At 36.7% G+C, this 21,317-nt stretch overlaps 1 protein-coding gene and 1 long non-coding RNA gene across 3 annotated transcripts; one reads left to right on the top strand and one right to left on the bottom strand.

The window, feature by feature from the left end:
• The first annotated feature begins 1,353 nt into the window (after positions 1 to 1,353).
• On the top strand, positions 1,354 to 6,166 carry LOC133519127 (gamma-glutamylcyclotransferase-like). Its single transcript, XM_061853070.1, has 4 exons — positions 1,354 to 1,556; positions 2,108 to 2,241; positions 4,951 to 5,119; positions 5,955 to 6,166. Exons 1-4 carry the CDS (start codon positions 1,395 to 1,397, stop codon positions 6,108 to 6,110), a joined length of 621 nt encoding a protein of 206 aa, XP_061709054.1. The 5' UTR covers positions 1,354 to 1,394; the 3' UTR covers positions 6,111 to 6,166.
• Positions 6,167 to 10,156: 3,990 nt separating this feature from the next.
• On the bottom strand, positions 10,157 to 18,142 carry LOC133519128 (uncharacterized). 2 transcript variants are annotated; one of them, XR_009799588.1, is made up of 2 exons: positions 17,657 to 18,142; positions 10,157 to 10,350 (listed from the first exon to the last, which is right to left on the bottom strand). It is a non-coding gene; the product is annotated as an uncharacterized LOC133519128 (long non-coding RNA). The 2 variants fall into 2 exon arrangements; XR_009799587.1 differs by lacking the exon at positions 17,657 to 18,142 and adding an exon at positions 16,973 to 17,117.
• Positions 18,143 to 21,317: the final 3,175 nt, after the last annotated feature.

The raw sequence follows: 21,317 nt of genomic DNA, 5'->3' as shown, positions 1-21,317 counted from the left end.
GATGAAGCATTAAGGTCAGCTGTCAGCTGCTGCTTCGTTGGTTGATAAAGAAAAGGTTTATGTGTCTATCTATAAAGTAAGTGCTCATGATTAGCGTTATGTAAAATTAATTTAAAAGGAAGTTTTAGTAATGTGGGCTGTACATACTCGTCTAGAGAGCCCGAGGCAGGCCGAAAACGTGTGTACATGCTTCTCTCTTCTGGTCTCGCTCTTCCTCGTCTCATCTCGCGCTTCTCCGATTGGGAGCGGTGCCGTGATTCTCAGCGAGAGTCTCTCGACGAGTGCGTACAGCGGGCATTAGAAACTGTTGATCTCACAGGCAAATTCACCCTGCCGCAGCCGAAAGGCGGAAGCGGCCCCTCATACCCCCTAACGGGGGGTATCGAACGACGTCCAGTCCAGTCCAAATTCACCCTTGAGTTTTAAGAGCCTTAAGTTTTAAAATGACTGACATTTTATCAGGTGGCGACTTTATAACAGTACTGCTGTCAATGTCAAATCACACATTTTTCAAAGAGACTGTAAATATTCTCGCTTTTCTCCAAAATACTTCAATGTTGTGCGACAAATTGTGGAAATATAGGATCTTACTTTTTTCCCAAGGGCCCGAAATGCATGAATCGGTGAGAAAAATCTTTGAGTATCAAAAACTGAGGCAAATGAGAAGACCGTTTATATAGGCTGCATTTTAAGGAAGATACATATTTTGAAAAGAGTAAATACACAGGTAAGCTAAGTTTTGATGAAGTCATTCATAATATAGGGCATATATGTCTTGGCCACACATGCTGTACTCCGTAGGTACGCATCTCGACTTTGCGTACCTATCTGTTAGTGTTCGTAGGGCGTGCGTATATGAAACGCCTTCTTGTATATCCCGGTATACTCCAAAGCTTTGTTTTCTCTTGAACACTCGTAATATAAGAGGAAAAACTGCACGTGAGCCTTCAAAAATTTAAATAAACGGTAAATACACAAGATAACCTCAAATATATTAAGTGATTACCTTTGTATTCAATCAGCCTTTTTCCACCAACTATAGCATTTCTCCTTCGAAGCTCGTTTGCAGTTCCTGTACAGTCATAAATGAATACCTACATTTTACTTTAATAATCTGAATTATTACAAAAAAATCGCAACCATACACTTGACACGATTCGTAAACAAAGAACGGTTGAAGTGGCGACATCTGTCCTAACCTTTCAGTATGCCTCCTTATTGAGTTTTAGATCGCTGTCTGATAACCGTGAAGCACAGGCTTTAGTTTTATGTAAATAAAATTGATTTGTCTTACTCTCGCTATAAAATTATTACATACATGTTATAAATCGAAAACCATAAAACATGGCAAATACCATAATATTAATCTTCATATTCACACATGTAGCTGGAATATGCAGTCGTTACTTTTCGCAATTTTAACGTTTTTATGCTTAATGTGTCGGGCTATAGGAATGGAGGTGTTTTTCTATTTTGCGTACGGCAGCAACCTGCTTAGTAATAGAATTCACATTAAGAATCCTTCGGCCGTGTATTATGGTCCTGCCAAATTGTCGGTAAGCAATAATAAAAATACAACTACTTTTCTTAGTAGGAATCGTTAGTTTTGAACACAGGCGTTATTATTATAATTGTACAGGCAAATATTATTTGAAGACGAATATCTGAATAGTTCTCTGTTGTGTCTGTGTCTGTGTCTGCCTTTTGATAGTTACTACCTATGTAATACAAATGCGATTTAAGTTTGCATAAAATACTGACAATCTGCCGTTGCAGGCTGAGGTATTTCATTCCGGGCGGAGTGGGCTAAATTACTTCCGTTTGAAATACTTTTACTTATTCTGTGCCACAGTAATTGACGTGATGTCTGTATTATGATTTTGCATTTATCACACCGACGCTGCATATAGAAATCGCATCAATCTGATAACCACTTGAGCTGCTAAGGCAAAAAAAATGTCGAGCAAGGCTGTGTTTTTTATAGATATACCTAAAGATCTACATACTACTTTATGTCTACGGTGGGACATAATTATTTTACATCGTGAAAATTAATTAGAATATATGTTCCAAATTGGAATTAAAGTTTATTCGAAGATTTTCACAGGACTTCAGACTAGATTTCAACATGCAGACCCCAACGTGGAACGGAGCCGTGGCGACCATTGTACCGGACACAAACAACACTGTTTGGGGCACTCTCTGGCTGATTGATATTGACAAAATGGATTTTCTAGACAAGTAACTTGTGATTATCATATTACATAACTGTAACAATGAATCAAACTGTAACGAAAGCTAATATACAATTATACCAGTTGTCGTTACTTAATTCTACTGTCTACGAAGATGAAACGAAGTATCAATCTAACAAGTAAAATGCAATAATTATAGTTAAATTAAGACGGAAGTGGAGGACTCGTGCGAAATCGCCTTTTCATACAAACGTATTCCTCATTCTCCTCTCTGGATATTAACATTATTGAAAATATTTTAAAACAATTGTTTTTATTATCAACCACAGCTGTGCTGTTTGATTTTTCGCCCCTACATTTGAAGAAAATGTAGTCTCTACATTGTATGGAGAAGTGGCCGTCCCCTTTCCTCTTAAATAACTGTGTAACCACGCTGCACCTAATACGTCATGTTAATGTTTATTTGGGCACAAACGGTACAATAAGTTTTACATATAAGTCTTAATCCATCACGGAATAATAATTAGTATTCCGGACATTTGGGAGGAAGCCTACACGTAAAGGTCCTCTTGACACTTTAATGAAATAAGGGGTACACCGAGCGGATGCTGCCCTTGCCCGTGTTATGGGACGTACCCAGAGGCAGCACCCGCTAAGATGTAAGGACTATTGAAAGTTGATGGAGTTTAAAATGAACTAGGCATTGGGTGCAAACGATGGACTAAATTATGTGCTATATCGGTGACTCGCCCCCACAAAAAGCAACATGGATAAACAACTAGGATGGCCCATCAGCAACACCGGTGTGAGGGCTGAGGGTAAAGAGTTGTCACTGGACTTTAAATATATAGCCATTTCGGCACTTACCACTTCTACCCTCGAGAACGCAGCTCTCGAGACTCCACTCTATAGACGGCCACCAAAGACAAATTAGAGGCAGAGGATCCTGTGCCACCCACCCACTTTTCGGGCGATAGAGCTGCTGCAGGAGCACTCAGATAGCAAGCTGCCCTGCGTTGACTGATTGCATTGGTGAAACCAGCGGGCGAGTGGGTCATCCCTGGGTCATCCCTACGCCTTACAAATAACATTATTATTGAATACATAAACCAATAAAGATGCAACTAACTACACAATGAACAATTCACAATACACAAATCATATACAATTTTATTATACATTTAGTAATGAGCCAAATAATCGTAGCATTTGTTTTTACACTTTAACTAAAAACATTGACTTTGAACTTGTACTCTGTTGTAGGGCAATTGGGTATTATTTTTATTCTCTTTATTTATTTGTCTTCTGAAGTTAGGTTGTTGAAATATAAAAGTAATATACAAAAACACGTACCAATAAATACAAAAAAAAAAACAAAACATATAAGACATATTATTAAAAAAAAACCTAACCAAGGGTGCTGCCGGCAGCGGGGCAAGGTCCATGCCGCCGGTGGTGGTCAGGGCTGCAGAGTGAGGAACCGACGTACTTACTATATTCGCTCCGTGTCCAAAATTATCGCCTTCTGCATCTGACCTTTGATCCAGCCACCCAGCGAGAGTCTCTCTGAAGTCCTACAGAGTTATCTGGATAATTTAGACGAATCATGTCGCAAGTTTGGCCTAGTAATCAGTACATCGAAAACTCGGGAAATCTGCGGACGATACTACTGCTTATTTACGGGGCAAAGCACTGGACGAAGTGGGTACGTTTAGGTATCTAGGTAATCTATTGCGGAGTGACAATCATCTCGAGTCTGAAATTTCGTCTAGGATTGCCAAAGCTGCTGCAGCCTTTGGCGGTCTGAATCAACGAGTTTGGAAATCGCACGATCTTAGTCTTCAAACAAAGCTGGCCGTCTGTAGAGCAATTATTGTACCTCTGTCGCTCTATGCCTCGGAGACTTGGTGTCTACAATATAAAGGGGACATAAAACGGCTAGACACATTCCATCTACGATGTCTCCGAGGAATACTACGGTTGAAGTGGCAGGATCGTGTTCCAAACTCGGAGGTTCTTCGTCGAACGGGCATGCCGGGTATGGAATGTTTGCTCATAAAAGGCCAACTGCGTTGGTGTGGACACCTTGTACGTATGGCACCATCTAGACTGCCTAAAGTAGTGTTTTACTCTGAGCTAGCCGCAGGTAAACGTAAGGCTAGTGGGCAGTACCTACGCTACAAGGATGTCTTGAAATGCCACCTTTCGGCCACCGGCATATCATGCGAGTCGTGGGAGGAGCTTGCATCTCGGAGATCGGACTGGCGAACTGCTGTTAACACAGGTCTTAGTAACTTCGAGCACACCCGACTTGAAGATCTTGACGCCAAACGCCAGCTCCGAAAAACTCAGCCCAAGCCCTCCTACCATTACACATACAACGCATCTGGGCAGCTCTACTGTGTTTCGTGTTGCCGGACTTTCAAAACAAAATTTGGATTCGCAAGCCACGTCCGCGCCCATGCACGTATAGTTAAGACCCTTTTTATTTGTCAGGATGTCGCCGTTGACGGATACGTCTGGGAGGACATCATCAGGTGTTGGTCGAGACTCTTCCTATGAGACCGTTCGCTTACACGACTATCAGCACAATGCTTGTCTAGTTTTTTTTAATTATTATCATAAGATAAAAGAAGTTGGTCCAAGGGCCCAGGTCCCGCCATCTCGTCTATATTACCTAATTATGTACAACCAAATTTATACATGTAAGTAAGGTACATTTTGGAAGAGGTTTAATGATGAATATTATATTCAGGCAAGAAGGTGTGGACCGCAAGAGTTACTTCGCAAAGAACGTGACAGTGGCAAGAACTGACGGATATGAAATAGTAGCCCGCACTTACATCCTAACCCATAACCCTGCGAAGCTTAAACCAGGACAAATGCTCCCCGACAACAGGCGCCCATCTGATACATATATGAAGGTACCTACAGTTAAGCTTAAATCAGGTGAACTTTTTTCACTCCATCAGCCTAAGCCAAAAAGTTGCCCTGATATTAACTCTACTATACCAACTTGCGGTATGGCGTGCGGCTTCCAAACCGGAGGTCGTTACAATGACGGCTCGTACTGGATTTCTCAAAGCTTATGCTCAAAATATTATCTGAGGAAAAAATTAAAAGTAGGTGTTGGCGAAGTTTCCAATCGGCATTGGCTTAGCTTGGATACCGCTTATATATGCAGTTGGCTCTAGGTTATGGTAAATTTTCTTTGAAGTAAGGTACCTGCACCAAATAAGCCTGGTTCTTAATAAGCTTGCTTATTTTTAAATTTTCATACTTATTAAGTTAGAATGGGTTCAAACTTTACGTCCATGTTCGCTGGTACCATATACAAAACTTAAGTTCATATGAAACATAAGAATATTAAAAACTGTAACATAACACCACTCCCGATACAGAAAGTTTACCCCATTGGTCGATAGATGGCGCTCGCGTCGAGATAAATCGCGCAAGCGTTAGTCTTTCAGTTTCATAACATATATTCGACTTTAGTATGCAAACCGTTCGCTAGATGGCGGCGGCATCGAGATAGATCGCGCTAGCGTTTGTCTTTCATAGAATAGTTAAGTTCTAAGTTTGATTTTTACTAACTTATTTATTTAAAAGATTCGATAGACGACACGTTGATGTAAATTCCATAATAAAGCTCGGTTCGGTAATAATCGAGTCATGCATTATTTAAAGATTTTAAAGCCCCATGGCGGGGAGACACGCTGTATATTATATTTATAATTAATTGCATTTGTATATTTTTAGGTAATAATTCTCGGCGCGATTGAAAGTGGACTACCTGCTCGCTATGTAAATTATCTGAAAACTTTTCCAACAAACAACAAGAAAGCACCAAAAGACATGCTTAAGTCTCTTGGAACGGTGACACTAGTAAATAAAAAGGTCTACAAATTCGACTGAAAAAATATCGACTTACATATAAAATAAATACTGCATTTTGTTTTTCATTATGTTTAGTGGAAGTTTTTAAGTTGATATCTACTTCCCGCCCTCAACTAGGCTTACCAAACAGAAGCAAACAGACTGTCTGTACGGCTTACTCTTATTATTTGTTAAAACTAAATCAAAATATTATACGGTCTATTTAGAAAATTGATTTTCTCAAACTTACACTTAGGCCTAATGTGTTTTTAGCTGTGTAAACCTACGAATAAAACAAATTAACTGCATTTATTATTATTATTTTTCATTGCAAGTTTGAGAAGAGCACTTTCCAAGTACACATGGCCTACAACCCTTCGTTTCCCGGCCTCTATAGTAATGTACTTGTACCATTTTCAATTTTGACATGTATGTACCTATTGAGAAAAATTGCTAAATTAATATCCCACCAAAAACATTTTCATGTAAAATGTTGTCAAGACGAAACCATATGGCTTGCACTGTCAAAAAGTTATCAGATCTAGATCTCACTTAGAGCCAAGTTTATAACTCTACACGCTGTAACTCTACAAGCCCTAACTTCCGATATCTACACATTTGTCAAAATATGTGGCTTGACCATTTCGCCAACATCACATGGGCGTAAGGTGAAGAATTTATTTATTGTTCATTACTTTTCTGATAAACGGATAGTTCTTGTAGTATCCAAAAGGCCAAGCTATATATTTCGACTAAGGTGCAGAATTTGTGAAGTTAGGGTGTGTTGTGTTAGAAGCCTAAATAGCTCCACATCAGATCTGATAAGTTTTTGACAGTGAGAGCTATATAATGGTCTCGTCTTGGGAACATTGTACATAAAAATGTTTTTGGTGGGATTTCACTTCTTTGTATTTTTTCTCGCTTATTGTATTTTTTTTTGTTCATAAATACAGGCTCTACATCAATTTCAAACCTCTAACTAGCATTAAAATTTGCCTTAGTCTGATACAAAAATCCATCCTTTAGTTTAAGGGGTTGGGGAATCAAATAACGAATTTTTAATTTTTTTTTTTATTGTTTGTGTACAAATACTCTTTATTGCACAACAACTCATTAAAAGAAAACAATACAGTAAGATAACAGCAACACAAGTAGGTAATGTTAACTTTATATGTTTAATATGTGCACTAATGATATCATATCCCGATAATTTTGTTTATCTGGTAGGTAGTGCCCTTGCGCTTCGCTTGGCTCGTCTTGGCGGTGGCACAACCGTGCCCTCAGATTGTAAGCTAAGCTAAGGCAGTATTCTAAAATAGGTTACCATTTTTTATCTGCTAGAATAAGCATGTTGGCATGAAGATTAAATTGTAGGTAGGTATACTAGAATAATTACTTAAATATATGCCTGTAGCATGCACGACATCATATACCTAATTTATTCCCATGCAATATTTTGCTGCTTCAAATTTTAACCGTTTATAATTTAACGGTAGACTGTTCTAGATGAAACCTTACAATTTCACGGTTGAAGTACCGTCCCTAGACGCTAGTCTGGTTGCCCGCCGCCGTAGACATAGCTGTATCTTTCTGCCCATATGTCACTTTAATAGAAGCGTGCAACGATCGCGTGTGACAAATCAAATCAAGTTGTCACGGTTTATGGCTAGTACGCACGGAACGACCGGGGTCGGCTCGGTAACACTTCAATGCAGTGGAGTGACCCTTCACGCAGATGGTGAGTTAAATGGGCCCATAAAAATGTGGGTTCTATATGGGTTTTATAATACTCAACATTAAGCAAATAATTTTATGTATATACGTTTAAAAAGTTGTGTTGTTTTGTTCGTATTTAAAAAAATAAATATTATTTAAATTATTATTTAAATTTCGTAAAACTACCTGCACTGGCATCTTTCACCCCTTAATCGCAAATTATTAAATCTACTATTGTGGTACAATTGACCAAGAGCCAGAGTTGATTCTAAAATCATTAATAATAATCAGTAGCTAAGTAGTCTATAATTATGTAGTGAATTGGAGAGAACTTTTTCAGTTTTCTTATCAGCAAAGTTAAATTTGTCTGACGTGTAAGGATTACTAAAAAATGACACTTAACTAACAATAGATTGTTTTTGTGGAGAATGGACTAACCTAACCTAAACTAATCCCATATTTCTGGTTCGTGGAACAGTTCGTGTTCGTGGAAGCCTGTGGCCATAGCACAAAATGTTTATGGCAATTGACTGTAGGTCAAAAGTTTTTATGAAAACTGATGTTGTTACTAATAAATTTAGGACTATTGATGGTTATGGCAAGATCGTTTAGGACTAATGAGTTTTAGAACAATCACTACGACTTTGACTTTACTGAGCATTAGGGCTATTACCCATTAGGACAAAACGGTTAGGGCAAGTGACTTTACGGCGAAAATTATTGGGGGTTGCGAGGGAGACCTTGTGCACATATAAGTATAGTTAAATTCTTAAGGATAATATTCTGCTAACCAAGTATTTAATACTTACTGCAGCAATAAGTAATTAAGAAAGTTGTTTACGTCTGATGTCAAGAATCTTGAAACCAGTACCTACGTCTTTGGCAGTCTTTGTAAACAAGAAAATTAAACGGGATTAAACGCTTTATATTTACGAGGTAAGACGGTACTCCTTATTAAGGACGGAATACAATTACGAAGTTCCAGCAATTTAAGAAGATCTAGCCCCGTTTAATTGCTGCTACATAAATTGTCTTTTGAACAGACGATATCTTGGCGTTCGTTTCATTTAAGTAGGTGTAAGTTAAAGGGTGCTCGTGCTACACCGTGCCGAGCTCGATCCAATTAGGTACATAAAACACAACCCGACTAAATACAACGATAGGCATTTTCGCTTTATTAGGGAAAAATATTATTTTTTTTCATATTTTATTTTAATTAAAAATGAAAATGAAAAACGTAAAATATTTATTGCATTTATAAATGTTAAATATTATAAGTTAAAGTGGGACTGGGCAGAGCACGTCTACAGAATGCACCCTAAGCGCTGGACCAAACTAGGCACAGACTGGGTCCCACAGGATGGATCTCGGGGCAGTGGAAAACCAAAACGGAGATGGCGGGACGACCTTGATACATTTTGTAAAGAGTGGCAGGAGTATGCATTGAATAGAACTAAATGGCGAGAAAAAGGGGGGAGGAGGAGAAGTGGAATGCATTAAAGTAATGCATTAATTAGGGGGGAGGTTTAGGGTCGGCATCGCGCATGTAACTCCTCTGGGGTTGCAGGCGTACTTAGGCTACGGAGAATGCTTACCATCAGGCGGGCCGTATGCTTGTTTGCCACCGACGTAGTATAAAATTAAAGTGTAAATTACCTGCATTTTTTTATATCTTAATAGGTCTTTTCAATAGTCATACGTTTTTTAGGGCTCCGTAGTTAACTTATTTATAATTTTGCGATGAGCGGCGGTCTATCTATTTGTTTGTTCATAATACATAGCTTAGTGATCACATTAGAAAGCTGCAGTTTAGCATGAGTATACATAATCAATCACGCCAACAAAGTGTTGAATCAAAAAGTAAAAAAAAGCTTTAGTGTACCTCCAAAAATCCAAAAAACTAATTTTTGAACTATGAAGACAATAAATATGAAAATAAAGCCTGATGTCTAAAGGCCTCCTAGCCTGGTCGGTAGTAGTAGTGACCCTAACTACGAAGCAGAAGGTCCCGGGGTCGAATCCTGGGAAGGGCATTTATTTATGTGTTTATCACAAATATTTGTTTCTGAGTTATTGGATGTTTTCTATGTATTTTACTTATTTATTTATTTATTTATTTATTTATATATATATATACTGTCGTGTATTACCTACCTACAACACAAGCGTTATTGAGCTTACTAGGTCGATCTGTGTAAAATTGTCCTATAATATTTATGTATTTCATGTCTTTCAATGTAAACTGTTTTGAACATGAGCGGTTAAGCCGCTTATGAAAAGCCGTTTTTGCAACTCATCCTTTTTGTAAAAGGACGTAAGTGCTGTGAAGATATTTCCTATTTCTTTTTATCTCTATAGTATCTTTAAAAAGGCCCGGTTAAAGTAATATTGTTTAAGTCAGTATCGAAACCAGATGTAGATGTAGTGCAGGGACGCCCGGCCGGAAGCAGGCGGGTTGTCGATCGCTCGTTGCGTTTACTCAGCCCAGTTCCCTGGAGTTGGAGCTGCAGGTTACTGTCCTGGCGGCATTCTCCCACTATTCTCCTCAAATCTTCTCGTTTTCCTGCAGAACAGAAGGACATCTTTAAGTTCGATATCCTTTAGTTCGCTCTCTTTTAGTGTATCACTACCGAATGTATTATATCGCGGTGCCGCATACATAGTACATTCTGCTAGTAAGTGCAGAGTTATCTCCAGATGTCTATTAAGGGTATTGTGACCAGTTATGATACCAGTCAGTATTCTCAGACTACTCTTACCTAGTTTCAGAAGATACCTGGTTCTCCTCTGATCTATGCCACTAATCATCATTTTCGACTGTCTACATCCAGTCTCTTCTTTCCATTCTCTTTGTGCCCCAATCTCTTTTACCTTCTCTATAACTCCCTTCGTGACATCGGCTAACATAGGCAGAACTGGTTCCGGACCGATTAATTCCGTCTCCGCCCCTATCCTAGCCTGCTCGTCTGCCTTCTCATTTCCAGTTACTCCCTGATGCCCCGGTACCTATGCCACCGTGACATTTCTTTGCTTGCCTATCGAGTTTAGCTCCTCTCTGCATTCCTTCACCAGAGAGGATGTGACCGATACCTTCTTTAGTGCTTTCAGTGCTCGAAACCAGATGCCAGATTAACCGATTCTTAGGAAAACTATATACCGAGTATAAAAGCTATTACGACAATTAAATTTAGAAAATTGCCTTTACGAGGAATTTATTTGAACTGGTAATCCCGGTCTCAGCTTTCTTTTTAAAGTAATTTAATAATTAAATGTTAATATTATGTTAATCATCCTGTTTAGCGAAGATTCATAATGACTTAAACATATGCACCGTGGAACCCTCATCCATGCAGCATCATGGATTTGTACCTAATATGTATGGAGCTTTTTTTGCCAAACTGTATTGAACCTTATTACAAAGACTAACCAGTCATCCCTAGGGTCAAACAATATAAGGAAAATAAAGTAGCTTTTAATTTCCGTTAGCAAATGAATGTCAAGCAATGACAATAGCATATAATACACTTATAGATAAGAATATATTTATATTTACCCCAAGCGCTTTGATTAAATCCCAAGACATTTCTGGCCGTGCCCTTATTAAATATTTGCAAACTCCACAGATTCTAAATTAATTTCACAAAATTAAAAACAAATTGCAAACTTGCGCCGTACTTCACGATCCTATTGGGAAATTAAACGTCATGTAAATTATATCATTTAGACCGCCGGAAGACATTTAAGATGAGATATAAAGGGTGAATTTAGCCTTTATGACCGTAGCCACGCAAAGGATAACTCACGCTAGACCGGCCCGAGCCCGGGCCGAGGCATCCGACACGTCATTTTCTATGACAGCTGATCGATTGGTAATCACTGATCACGTGGTGCTTTCCTTAGAAAACGAAGCGCCGGAAGCTCCTTCTATAGAATCATGACGTGATCACCGATCACTTGTCCTGGAAAACAAGTATCGGAAGCCTTGGCCCGTTCCCGGACCAGCCGGACCGTAACCCTTTTACACTGAGCATCTCATTTTACAGTGCTTTGCCGTAGCGCCTATTATAGACCCGGTTTGGAAGCGGTAACGCATCGTAGTTGAGACGTCATGTACAGTCACGGACATTAATCGTTGAGCTATTTAGGGTTTACTTTATATTACATTTCTTACCGTTAGTATTCACAACCAAATTAGATTGAACCCTGGATAGATCAACAATTAAAGGCTGTGACCATACGCGACATGACGTCTAAACTCTACTCTCACAACAGGCGGCAAAACGTTTAATTTTTTTAACATTGGTTTACGTTTTAATAAGTACGAGTTTTTTTTTATATTGGCACTTTCTAATAAATATTGCTTGGTTATTAAAAATCTTATTAAATGTTAAAGATTTCCGAACGTTCAGTTAGTTTTTTTTTTTACAAGCGTCGCATAGTTTTACCGCGCTTTTGAAATGTCAATATAACTAGAGTGGACACTACAAAGGGAGATAATCTAGTAACGATTCAAATAAAACGAAGGAAAAATTGAATTCGTTGATCTGGATTAAAGTCTTACCAGAAAATAAGCTTTTGTAAGTTACAATATGGCATAGATCGTGCATTCACGACAACGCGTGCCTTGACTCGTATTGTCATGTTATTAAAGGTTAGAACACGCACGCACAAATATAGCAAACGCACGCACGCACGCACAAATATAGTTAGTGTCATCGTGGATGACACTAACTATATTTGTGCGTTAACTATCAATATGAATCAATGCTACTACATAGTTTTTCATGTAAGATATATTATATTTTTGAAGGTAAAATGACTTTTAGAGAAAAAAAATCCATGGTTTGACCAACATAGAAATCAGGATATGAGATACATATCTACTTTAATAAAAGCGAGCTTCCGATAACTAGATAAGTTCATTATAATAACTTAGGTCACTATTGAGTTAAAATTTGCAGAGATGCCTAATTAGGTACTTTTATTTTATCTCGAGCTATGACATAATGTTCCGTACGTATATATGAAAGCCGATAATAATTACCGATGTAAGGTGAAACCGCAAATTAAAACTTTTTGTCTATAGTAATATTATACGCAGGGCATTAAATATTAACACAATAATTTTACATAGAGAAACTAGGTACTGCAATTTAGTGCAGTTTATGCTCTGACATTAATTTTGTATTTCATTCAATATTCATGTCCAAGAATTTCATTACTGACCAAGAGGGATATTGCAGGAACCTCACATAAAATACTTAGGGTAAAATAGCACGTGAATAGGAGGAAAAATAAAACTTTTATATGATCAAAGTCAATAACTTTAGAAATGTTACAAATATGGAAAGGTTTACATTCTTGATGTTTTAAAAGCGAAATATAGAGACACAAGACAAGTTCCAGCTATAAAACATATTACAAAACGTAAGTCAAAAACCCCTTGCTGGTAGTTTCAATTCAAAACTATATTTCTAAACAAATTTATTTGCAAACATAACAATTGCATAATAACACCATCAAAGTTGTTAACGCAATATGTCATGAATAGCGTTATATTCAACACATTCCATAAATGTCATGTCAGATTTTTTTTAAACTGATTTACTTAAAATAAAAATCCTACACGAACCCCGAACTCATTGTAAAAATTGCGCTGGTTACAAAATAAGGTGAAATGTATTTTCCTGAAACTTGGAGTAGAGAAATCGGTTTTGCAGAGCATAAGTAGTTAAGCTCATATATAACTTTATGAGTCATGACTATTCGGTGGTAGTGCACCTACAGGTGTAGTATATAATTATTAGCCGTGGTATTTTCACGGAAACTTACGAACATGTCTTGCTATTTCAGTCAGCCTCGGTACAAAAAGTACTGTTATTGACTGAAATAGCATGACAAATACGAACATTTCCGAGCAAAATACGATGGAAAATAATAATGCACTACATCTGTATAAAGGTGTAATAAAACGGTACCCGTGAAACAGAGTATATTTACTTGAACAGATTTTTCCTGCGAAAGGGTGCGTGAAGGTGGCTTCCGAGATTTAAAGCAAACATAACTCGACTGGGAGGACGTTAAGTGGATATCCCAGCTTACGGCGCTCGGTATAAAGTGGACACTCGGATGCAGCACTCAGCGCGCTGCCGGCAGCTTGACAACTTGCAGCATTCGCTGATAAACTTAGTGTGTCTATAACTCGATTCCTTGCTCGGGTTTAGAATAAACAATATAAATACTTAACTATCTCTAGTTTATCCTCGTAGAGGATGGTTTTTCAGTTTTGTTCTCGTATATGAATTAGCTGTATTATTGCTACCAGGGATCGGCCCGGTATCCCTTTCGAGGGTTTTGGAAGGGGAATTTCGTAAGGCTTTGCTTACTAAAACCCATTCGTTTGGCTTTTGAGTTTCAATAATACGAGTAAGCTGATACCCGTTCCCAAGCGCTGACCTGTTGAAGGGGTATCGTTTATAAATCTTAACGCTTATGCCATTTTCAACTTTAACTTCGTAAAAATAGAATCAAATATTGCTTATTTATGTTTAAAGTAAAGGACTGGGTGTCTAGCGCGTTGACAGCAAAGGTGTAATTTTTTTTTAGTTAGGAAGGGGATACCCTTTAATTTTAGCGGTATTTCTGCAAGGGAAACCCAGGGGAAACCCCTTCCTAGAGCTAAGTCAAATGAACGGGTAAGCAATTCAAAGAGAAAGCCAATCGTTGGAGCTATTCGACAAACTACTAAACCATTTACATTACTAAGGCTTTTTTAAATTTTTGCTTCAGAAAATAATCCCTGTCTTGCGCCCCGGTATTTTCACCCCAAAGAGTAAAATTAGCAATGGTCAACAGATACAGCATAGAAAGGTTAAACAAAATTAAAGAACAAACATTAAATAATAAAGAATAAAGAATGCCTACTACTTTATACTTTCGAAAAGTACAAATAAAAGAATAACAGGAAACTTTCGCTTACCAATAAGTTAACAGCCTCAAGCTTAACAAGTTTCACGATAATCGCATCATTACATCGAAGTTCTCCAGACTCAACTAGGTACTAGGCAGATCACAAGTAAATGTGGACGGTAAATACTAATTAACGATGAATGAGCCAACCCAAACGTCAATCTCGGCGGGATTGGGCCGTGAGTCGACACTTACAAGTCAATTCCCTGGAATTATACATAGTGGGGTCCAATAACTCGACGTATTTTTGATTATTATATGATGATGATATTCCATGTTTATAAATAAACATTTCTTTATCCTAGTCTAATATTACATGTCAATTTGTTAAATATACATTATATGTACTTAGGTACGTCTATTCTATATTTAATTACTCTTATATTTTAATTTTTTGTTTCCTAGAACGAAACAACTAAGTTTTGTTAAGTGGCTTTTTGTTAACAGCCTCTTAGGTCACGCTACAGTAATAAAAATTTTCAACTGAGAGCAAGCGGCATATTCCGTATATTTCGATTCATTAGAATATGTATTGTTTTCCCAAAATTATAATGACTTGTCTTTTTTTATACCAAGACTTCCTCAATTTTATTTTATGTAAGATTATTTATAATGAAGAACGAACTAAATGTTAAATAAATATTTTTTAAAGATAATAAATATGTTCTAAAGATCGCTGGGAGCCTAACGGTAAGAGCGTGCGACTTGTAATCCGAGGTCGCAGGATCAAACCCCGGCTCGTACCAATGAGTTTTTCGGAACTTATGTACGGAATATCATTTGACTACCAGTCGCTTTTCGGTGAAGGAAACCATCGTGAGGAAACCGGACTAATCCCAAAAAGTCCTAGTTTACCCTCTGGGTTGGAAGGTCAGATGGCAGTCGCACTAGTGCCTACGCCAAATCTTGAGATTAGTTGTCAAGCGGACCCCAGGCTCCCATGAGCCGTGGCAAAATGCCGAGACAATGCGAGGAAGACGAATATAGTGCATTTCGATGCTAGTGCGGATGACATTTTTGCACGTGTATCGAACGACGTTTTTTTAATACAGTTGAGAAAAAATTAGAAAAACAACAAGTACTTTTTATGCATGTTCAGACAGAAACAATTGTAAATATAAAATTTTATACTATTATTACCTAAGTATCGTTATTTACAATTATTTGTGTATCGTGTATTCGTATATTTAAATTGCATGAAAACAATATCGAATGTTGCCTTTGCAAACTTAAAACATTTTTGCAGTAAGACAAAACGCCTCTGCTTTGACAGGTGTTTCGGCAGCTATTCCGTTCCATTCAGACAACTTATTAGGAAGGGTTTTTCAATATTAAAAAATTAACGTGTTATAATTATGAAGAGGTAAGTAATAAATTATGAAATATGCTTCTATTTATTATTTTTAGATTAACAGTAGGTTTTTATGTTGATTGCGACTTTTAAAGGAAACTAACATTAACACTCATCAATAAGTAGTCATGAATTGGAATAAGTGGAAAAGTAAAAAGCACTAGTTCGCGAAATCAAACTTTAGCGTGCGGAAAGTTTGATTGAACAGCTACGTATTAAAAAATATGTTCTAAACTATCTACTCGTACGTTACTCGTATTAGGAATAAGAGTCTAGTCTATAATTTGAATCTGTTATTGTCTTGTGTGTGTGTATTATAATTATATTTTTTACAAATTTTTAAGTTTATGAAAATAATATGTTATTTAGTCTATAAGGTATAACTATGTAATATGGGCATTTGCATTGCTCCCTGACTCAAATTTTAAAATAAAATAAAATAAAATAAATAATTACTTGGCTAGTTTGGGATCCCCTTGTATACAGGCAGGGAGTTTTTATTCTGGCAATTTATTCACAAAATCATGTTTAGTTGACAACTGTTGTATTAAATTATATATTTATAATTTCCAAGCGTATTACGACAGAGAATGAATGGGTTAATCTCGCACGTCAGTCATATTGGACTGAGGCCGCGGGTTGACAGTAGAAAAACAATTCCCGGATTACTCTCTTTATATGTATTTAATTTCGGATTGATGAAATTTACTGTTATTAAGTTTTATGCATAGATTACCAGTGGTAAAATAGTAGACTTAAATACAATTTGAGGTTTTATTGTATTTTCAAAAGTAATGTCAAACAATATTACAATAAGTACTTTGCAAACTGTTAAAACATTGTAAAATAAACAAGTTTTGCTAACCAGAATACTGTAGCCATAATTTTGATGCGTTACGGAGGCAGACGAGTTTCGTGGAATTGTCACGGAACTTCAATTAACACTCGGGAATTTTCTGCTTACGGCCGCGCCGGTTTTATTTTGTTATTTACGCCTGCATTAGAGAAATAAGCTTGTTAATGCATATTCCGTGCACAGTGTTAAACTATATTTATTGTTTGTACACCAAACTGAAAATGAAAACAAACATATTTTTTTCAATCACTTCTAGTAGTAAATTTTAAACCTGGAGTAAAAATAAACACTTGTGTTAAATTTGCTTACTGTAGTTAAAGTGTACCTACTGCAAAATGCATTTACCAACAGGAAACACAGAGTCGTGTCCTCAAACATTTATGAAACTAAGCCAACAAAATCAATGACACCTGTTACAGCGGTTCTCTTTCAATTTACTTTTTTCAGTATTCGGATGTGTATATGACGTTATTCAAATATTATATATTCCACGGTACAATATTCCGTAGCAATTTGGGAGAAAATTGGGCAGAAAGCAATTGATATTCTGATCTCGTAGAGGAATTTTCGCAGGGAATTCTGTCGAATCCACTTCTGATTCGCGTGAAGCACACGTCGCGCCTCTCTTCGGAATATTCCCCGACAACCGAAGGAAACCATGTGGAAATCACATTAATAAGTTAAAATTCTCACCTTCAACCCTTCCAGGCGTTACGTTAAGCCATCCACCAACTCCGTCTACGGGAAATAAGTTCGTACCCTGTTTCGATCGAACACAATACTAGAGTAATTGAGTGGTTTCCTGTCCCCATAGTAACTGTTTCAAGGCGTCGTAAACAAAAGGTTCATAGAGTAGCATGAATAGTTTTCCAAAGGCGGTTTTATCGGAGAAATAAAAAGCGGTCGCTTATGATTGTTTTGCGGTCCCTTTTACATAAGTGAATTCTTTCCAACAAACCTATTACTTATATTAAACAGAGGAAACTACCAACGCCTCCGTGACTCGACATCTCGAATGAATTTCTGTGTTCCATTAGGAACTACGCATATTAAAGCTCTTGGGCATAAAATGCTCGTAATGATCATGAAAGAATGTTTATTGGCGAAAGGCAATGTTCTTATTAAGTACTTCATTGCTTATTTCGCTCTCACATGTTTATAAACGATGATTTACGCTTTATTTATAGCTTTGTATTAGGTAGGCATAAATGCCAGATTTTTACTGCGCGCTTGGTTTTTTATTTGAAGGTTATGTAAATAGAACCAAATAAGTGATAGCTATTCACATACAAGGCTGAAGTTCCTAGTTTGTTGTTAGGACCGAAATAATACGTAATAAGTTGTTGTTTACATTTCTGCCCTCTGTATTATATTTAGGGTTCCGTACCAAAAAGGTACAAAAGGAACTGTCTGTCAGTCAAATCGCTAAATATCTCGAGAACCACTTAAGCTATCGATTTGAAATTTGGAATAGTTATGAATAACGCTAACCAAGACACATTGAAAGTATTTTCTTTATTAAGTTTTAATAACTATGGGAAAAAATACCCAATATGAAAAGGGGGCAAATTTTTAAAGAATGACTAGGTCAAGTGGGGTATCATTTGAAAGAGCTCAAATTGACCATTCCAAAACAATTTTTTACTTAATTTTTAGTAGTGGTAAAAAATGATTTATGAAGGAAAATGTGAAAAAAATTACCAATCGCGCAAATTAGTTAGACAATTTGTCGATAGATGGCGCTGTACACAATTATAATTAGTATAGGTACTTCTGATCAAGAGCCTTTCGCCTTTATAGTTCACGAGATAATTCAAAGTTTGTACGGAACCCTCGGAGCGCGAGTAAAACGAACTCGCGCTTGACCGGTTTTTTATGTTAGTTACATTACAACCTACTTACGCTACTTATTTACGCAGTCGTGGCATTGATTGAACCGTCATGAACGATTATTAGAGATATATTTATATATTCATAACTTATAGTTCGTTTGCATTAAGAATGCAGTAAAATCATCATTGTCCGCCGGCCTACAAGCGATGCTCATAATCAATCAAATCGTTCCTAACTTACTAGTATGCCTTCAACTAGTCACTGTAAAATTAACTTTCTAATTAGGAACTGTTTCATTGCTTACGGGAGTGGCTGTCGGACGATGATGATTTTACTGCATGAACTGTAAGTTATGAATATTTAGATATACGCTTATAAAAATGTGTCCTATCTTAAACATTTAAATATATAAATAAATCTTATAGGACATTACACAGATTGACTATGTCCCACAGTAAGCTCATTAGCGCTTGTGTTTTGGGTACTTAGACAACGATATATATATAGCGATTTTGACAGCCTAGACAGTGTAAGTGTTATTTTAAACGTCAAACTTCTTTGAAATTATGACGTTTACTTAATACATGTAGGTGCAGGCTGGGCTATCAAAATCGCTGCCAACTCAGCTTGATCTGACTCTACCAGGATTTGAACCCGGGACCAACGGCTTCGTATACAGGGTCACTACCCACTAGGCCAGACCGGTCGTCAAAGATATATTCGAAGGCATAAATATGCATATCAATGTATGTACTTTGATGTAGGTAGGTATTTATACATTCGTTTGTTTAAGATGTCTAAAGTTGTAAATATCTCCCATGAAACATATTTACTTGTTTAATATTAATATCATATTTCATCTTTAAAAACACAAGCAAACACAAACAAGAGGTTGACTCTTGCTAATATAAAAGCCTTTAAGAATAAATTGTAATAAAAACTCCCCGTACAAATAACGAGGTACAAATAGTGGGAGCTACCTCCTTCTGGTGCATTACTGGATACTGTAACTGAGGGACTTGTCCCATGGGAGTCCTTGCTTGGCGACGAGGGCTTGGAAGCGGTTACGAGCTGTCACTATCGTTGCCACATAAAATTATATGTATGTGAAAGCAACAGCACCTATTTCAACGAGCGTGCATAAATAATATACAGGGCGACTGGTAAATCGACCTATTCCTTGAAAGGGATTATTCTAGAGCTTATTTACAATGTATCCAGTCAACTAGGGGCCTAAATTCAATGGTTTTCGAGTTATTCAAGTTTTTAGTTTTTTTCGAAAAAACGCCATCTTCCGACCTAAGAATGGCGATTGTAAATGTAATTTTTGTTTTTCTTGTAGCCAGTAAACAAAAAATTTTTTAGAAAGGTTATGAATTACGGAATCCATTTCTGTAATTTTTACGTGAAGTATCATACACTTTTTTTTGAGTAATCGTCTTTGATTTAAAAAAAAATGTATTAAAAAAATACTTTAACTTGTATGACCTTTTATTTGTAAAGTATCGATAATTTTTGACATATTTTTTTATTTAAAGTAATCCTTTGTTTACTGGCTACAATAAAAATAAAAATTAACCATGCTAAATCTTGTACTTTTTTTACAATCGCCATTCTTAGGTCAGAAGATGGCGTTTTTCGAAAAAAAAACTAAAAACTTGAATAACTCGAAAACTATTGAATTTAGACCCCTGGTTGTCTGGGCTAAAAACATTGTAAATAAGCTCTAGAATAACTTCTTCCAAGGAATAGGTCGAATTACCAGTCGCCCTGTATAAGGTGCTAACCAATTAGCTACCGATATTTTAAGAGATGGTACTTTACATAGATTAACTTTAAATATAAATTAAGATAACAATTCCAATGATTTTTTGGTTTCATTTACCGAACAAAATAAATAAATATTTAATCTATCTAGAAATACTCATCATGTGGAGTTAACTAACAAGATGTTAGAAACTTTTTGTGATGTCAACAATTATTTGTCATAAATGTCATAAATGTCATAATCAACGTGTCATTCGATTAACCAACGTGAAGTGGTCAGTTAAGGTTAAGAGTTAGGTAAAAGATATTCTAGAATCTGTTCAATGAATAAGGTTTGAGTGAGAATGAGTTTTGCTCCATATTAACTTCTGTTCTCTATTCTTACTTTCTCCATTCCTTATTTCTGTAACTTTTCTTTCTTTTCGCCTTCGGTGTTGACGAGGCCCTTTCGGCTAAGATACCAATCTTGTCATAAAAAAGGCAGTCGCTGGTCACTATGTCGACCAAACTGTGTAATCACGTTAAAAAAATCAATTAGGTTCTATTTAATTATCTCATTAATAGGGTGTTTTTACTTAGCAAAATTGTTTTCCAATTTTCTAAATACTTAAATGTTTCATACTTAAATATGCCCCAGGAGCCGAGTACTATCACCTGTTAATTTATTGGTAACTAATTTGTTAGCACCTTATATACATTTACACACATATTTTTTTATAATATGAAAAGAAAATGTTTGTAAGTATACGAATTA

This window comes from Cydia pomonella, chromosome 6 (assembly GCF_033807575.1).
Source record: "Cydia pomonella isolate Wapato2018A chromosome 6, ilCydPomo1, whole genome shotgun sequence".
NCBI lineage: Eukaryota > Metazoa > Arthropoda > Insecta > Lepidoptera > Tortricidae > Cydia > Cydia pomonella.
Note: the sequence above shows the minus strand (reverse complement) of the source record. Positions and strands in the feature narration are given on the sequence as shown.

Excerpts from the sequence above, each read along its gene's own strand:
- LOC133519127 (XM_061853070.1), top strand. The coding sequence starts at position 1,395 with ATGCAGTCGTTACTTTTCGCAATTTTAACGTTTTTATGCTTAATGTGT. Across the intron at positions 1,557-2,107 it reads ATGGTCCTGCCAAATTGTCG|GACTTCAGACTAGATTTCAA; the intron begins GTAAGCAATAAT and ends AGATTTTCACAG. Across the intron at positions 2,242-4,950 it reads AAAATGGATTTTCTAGACAA|GCAAGAAGGTGTGGACCGCA; the intron begins GTAACTTGTGAT and ends TATTATATTCAG.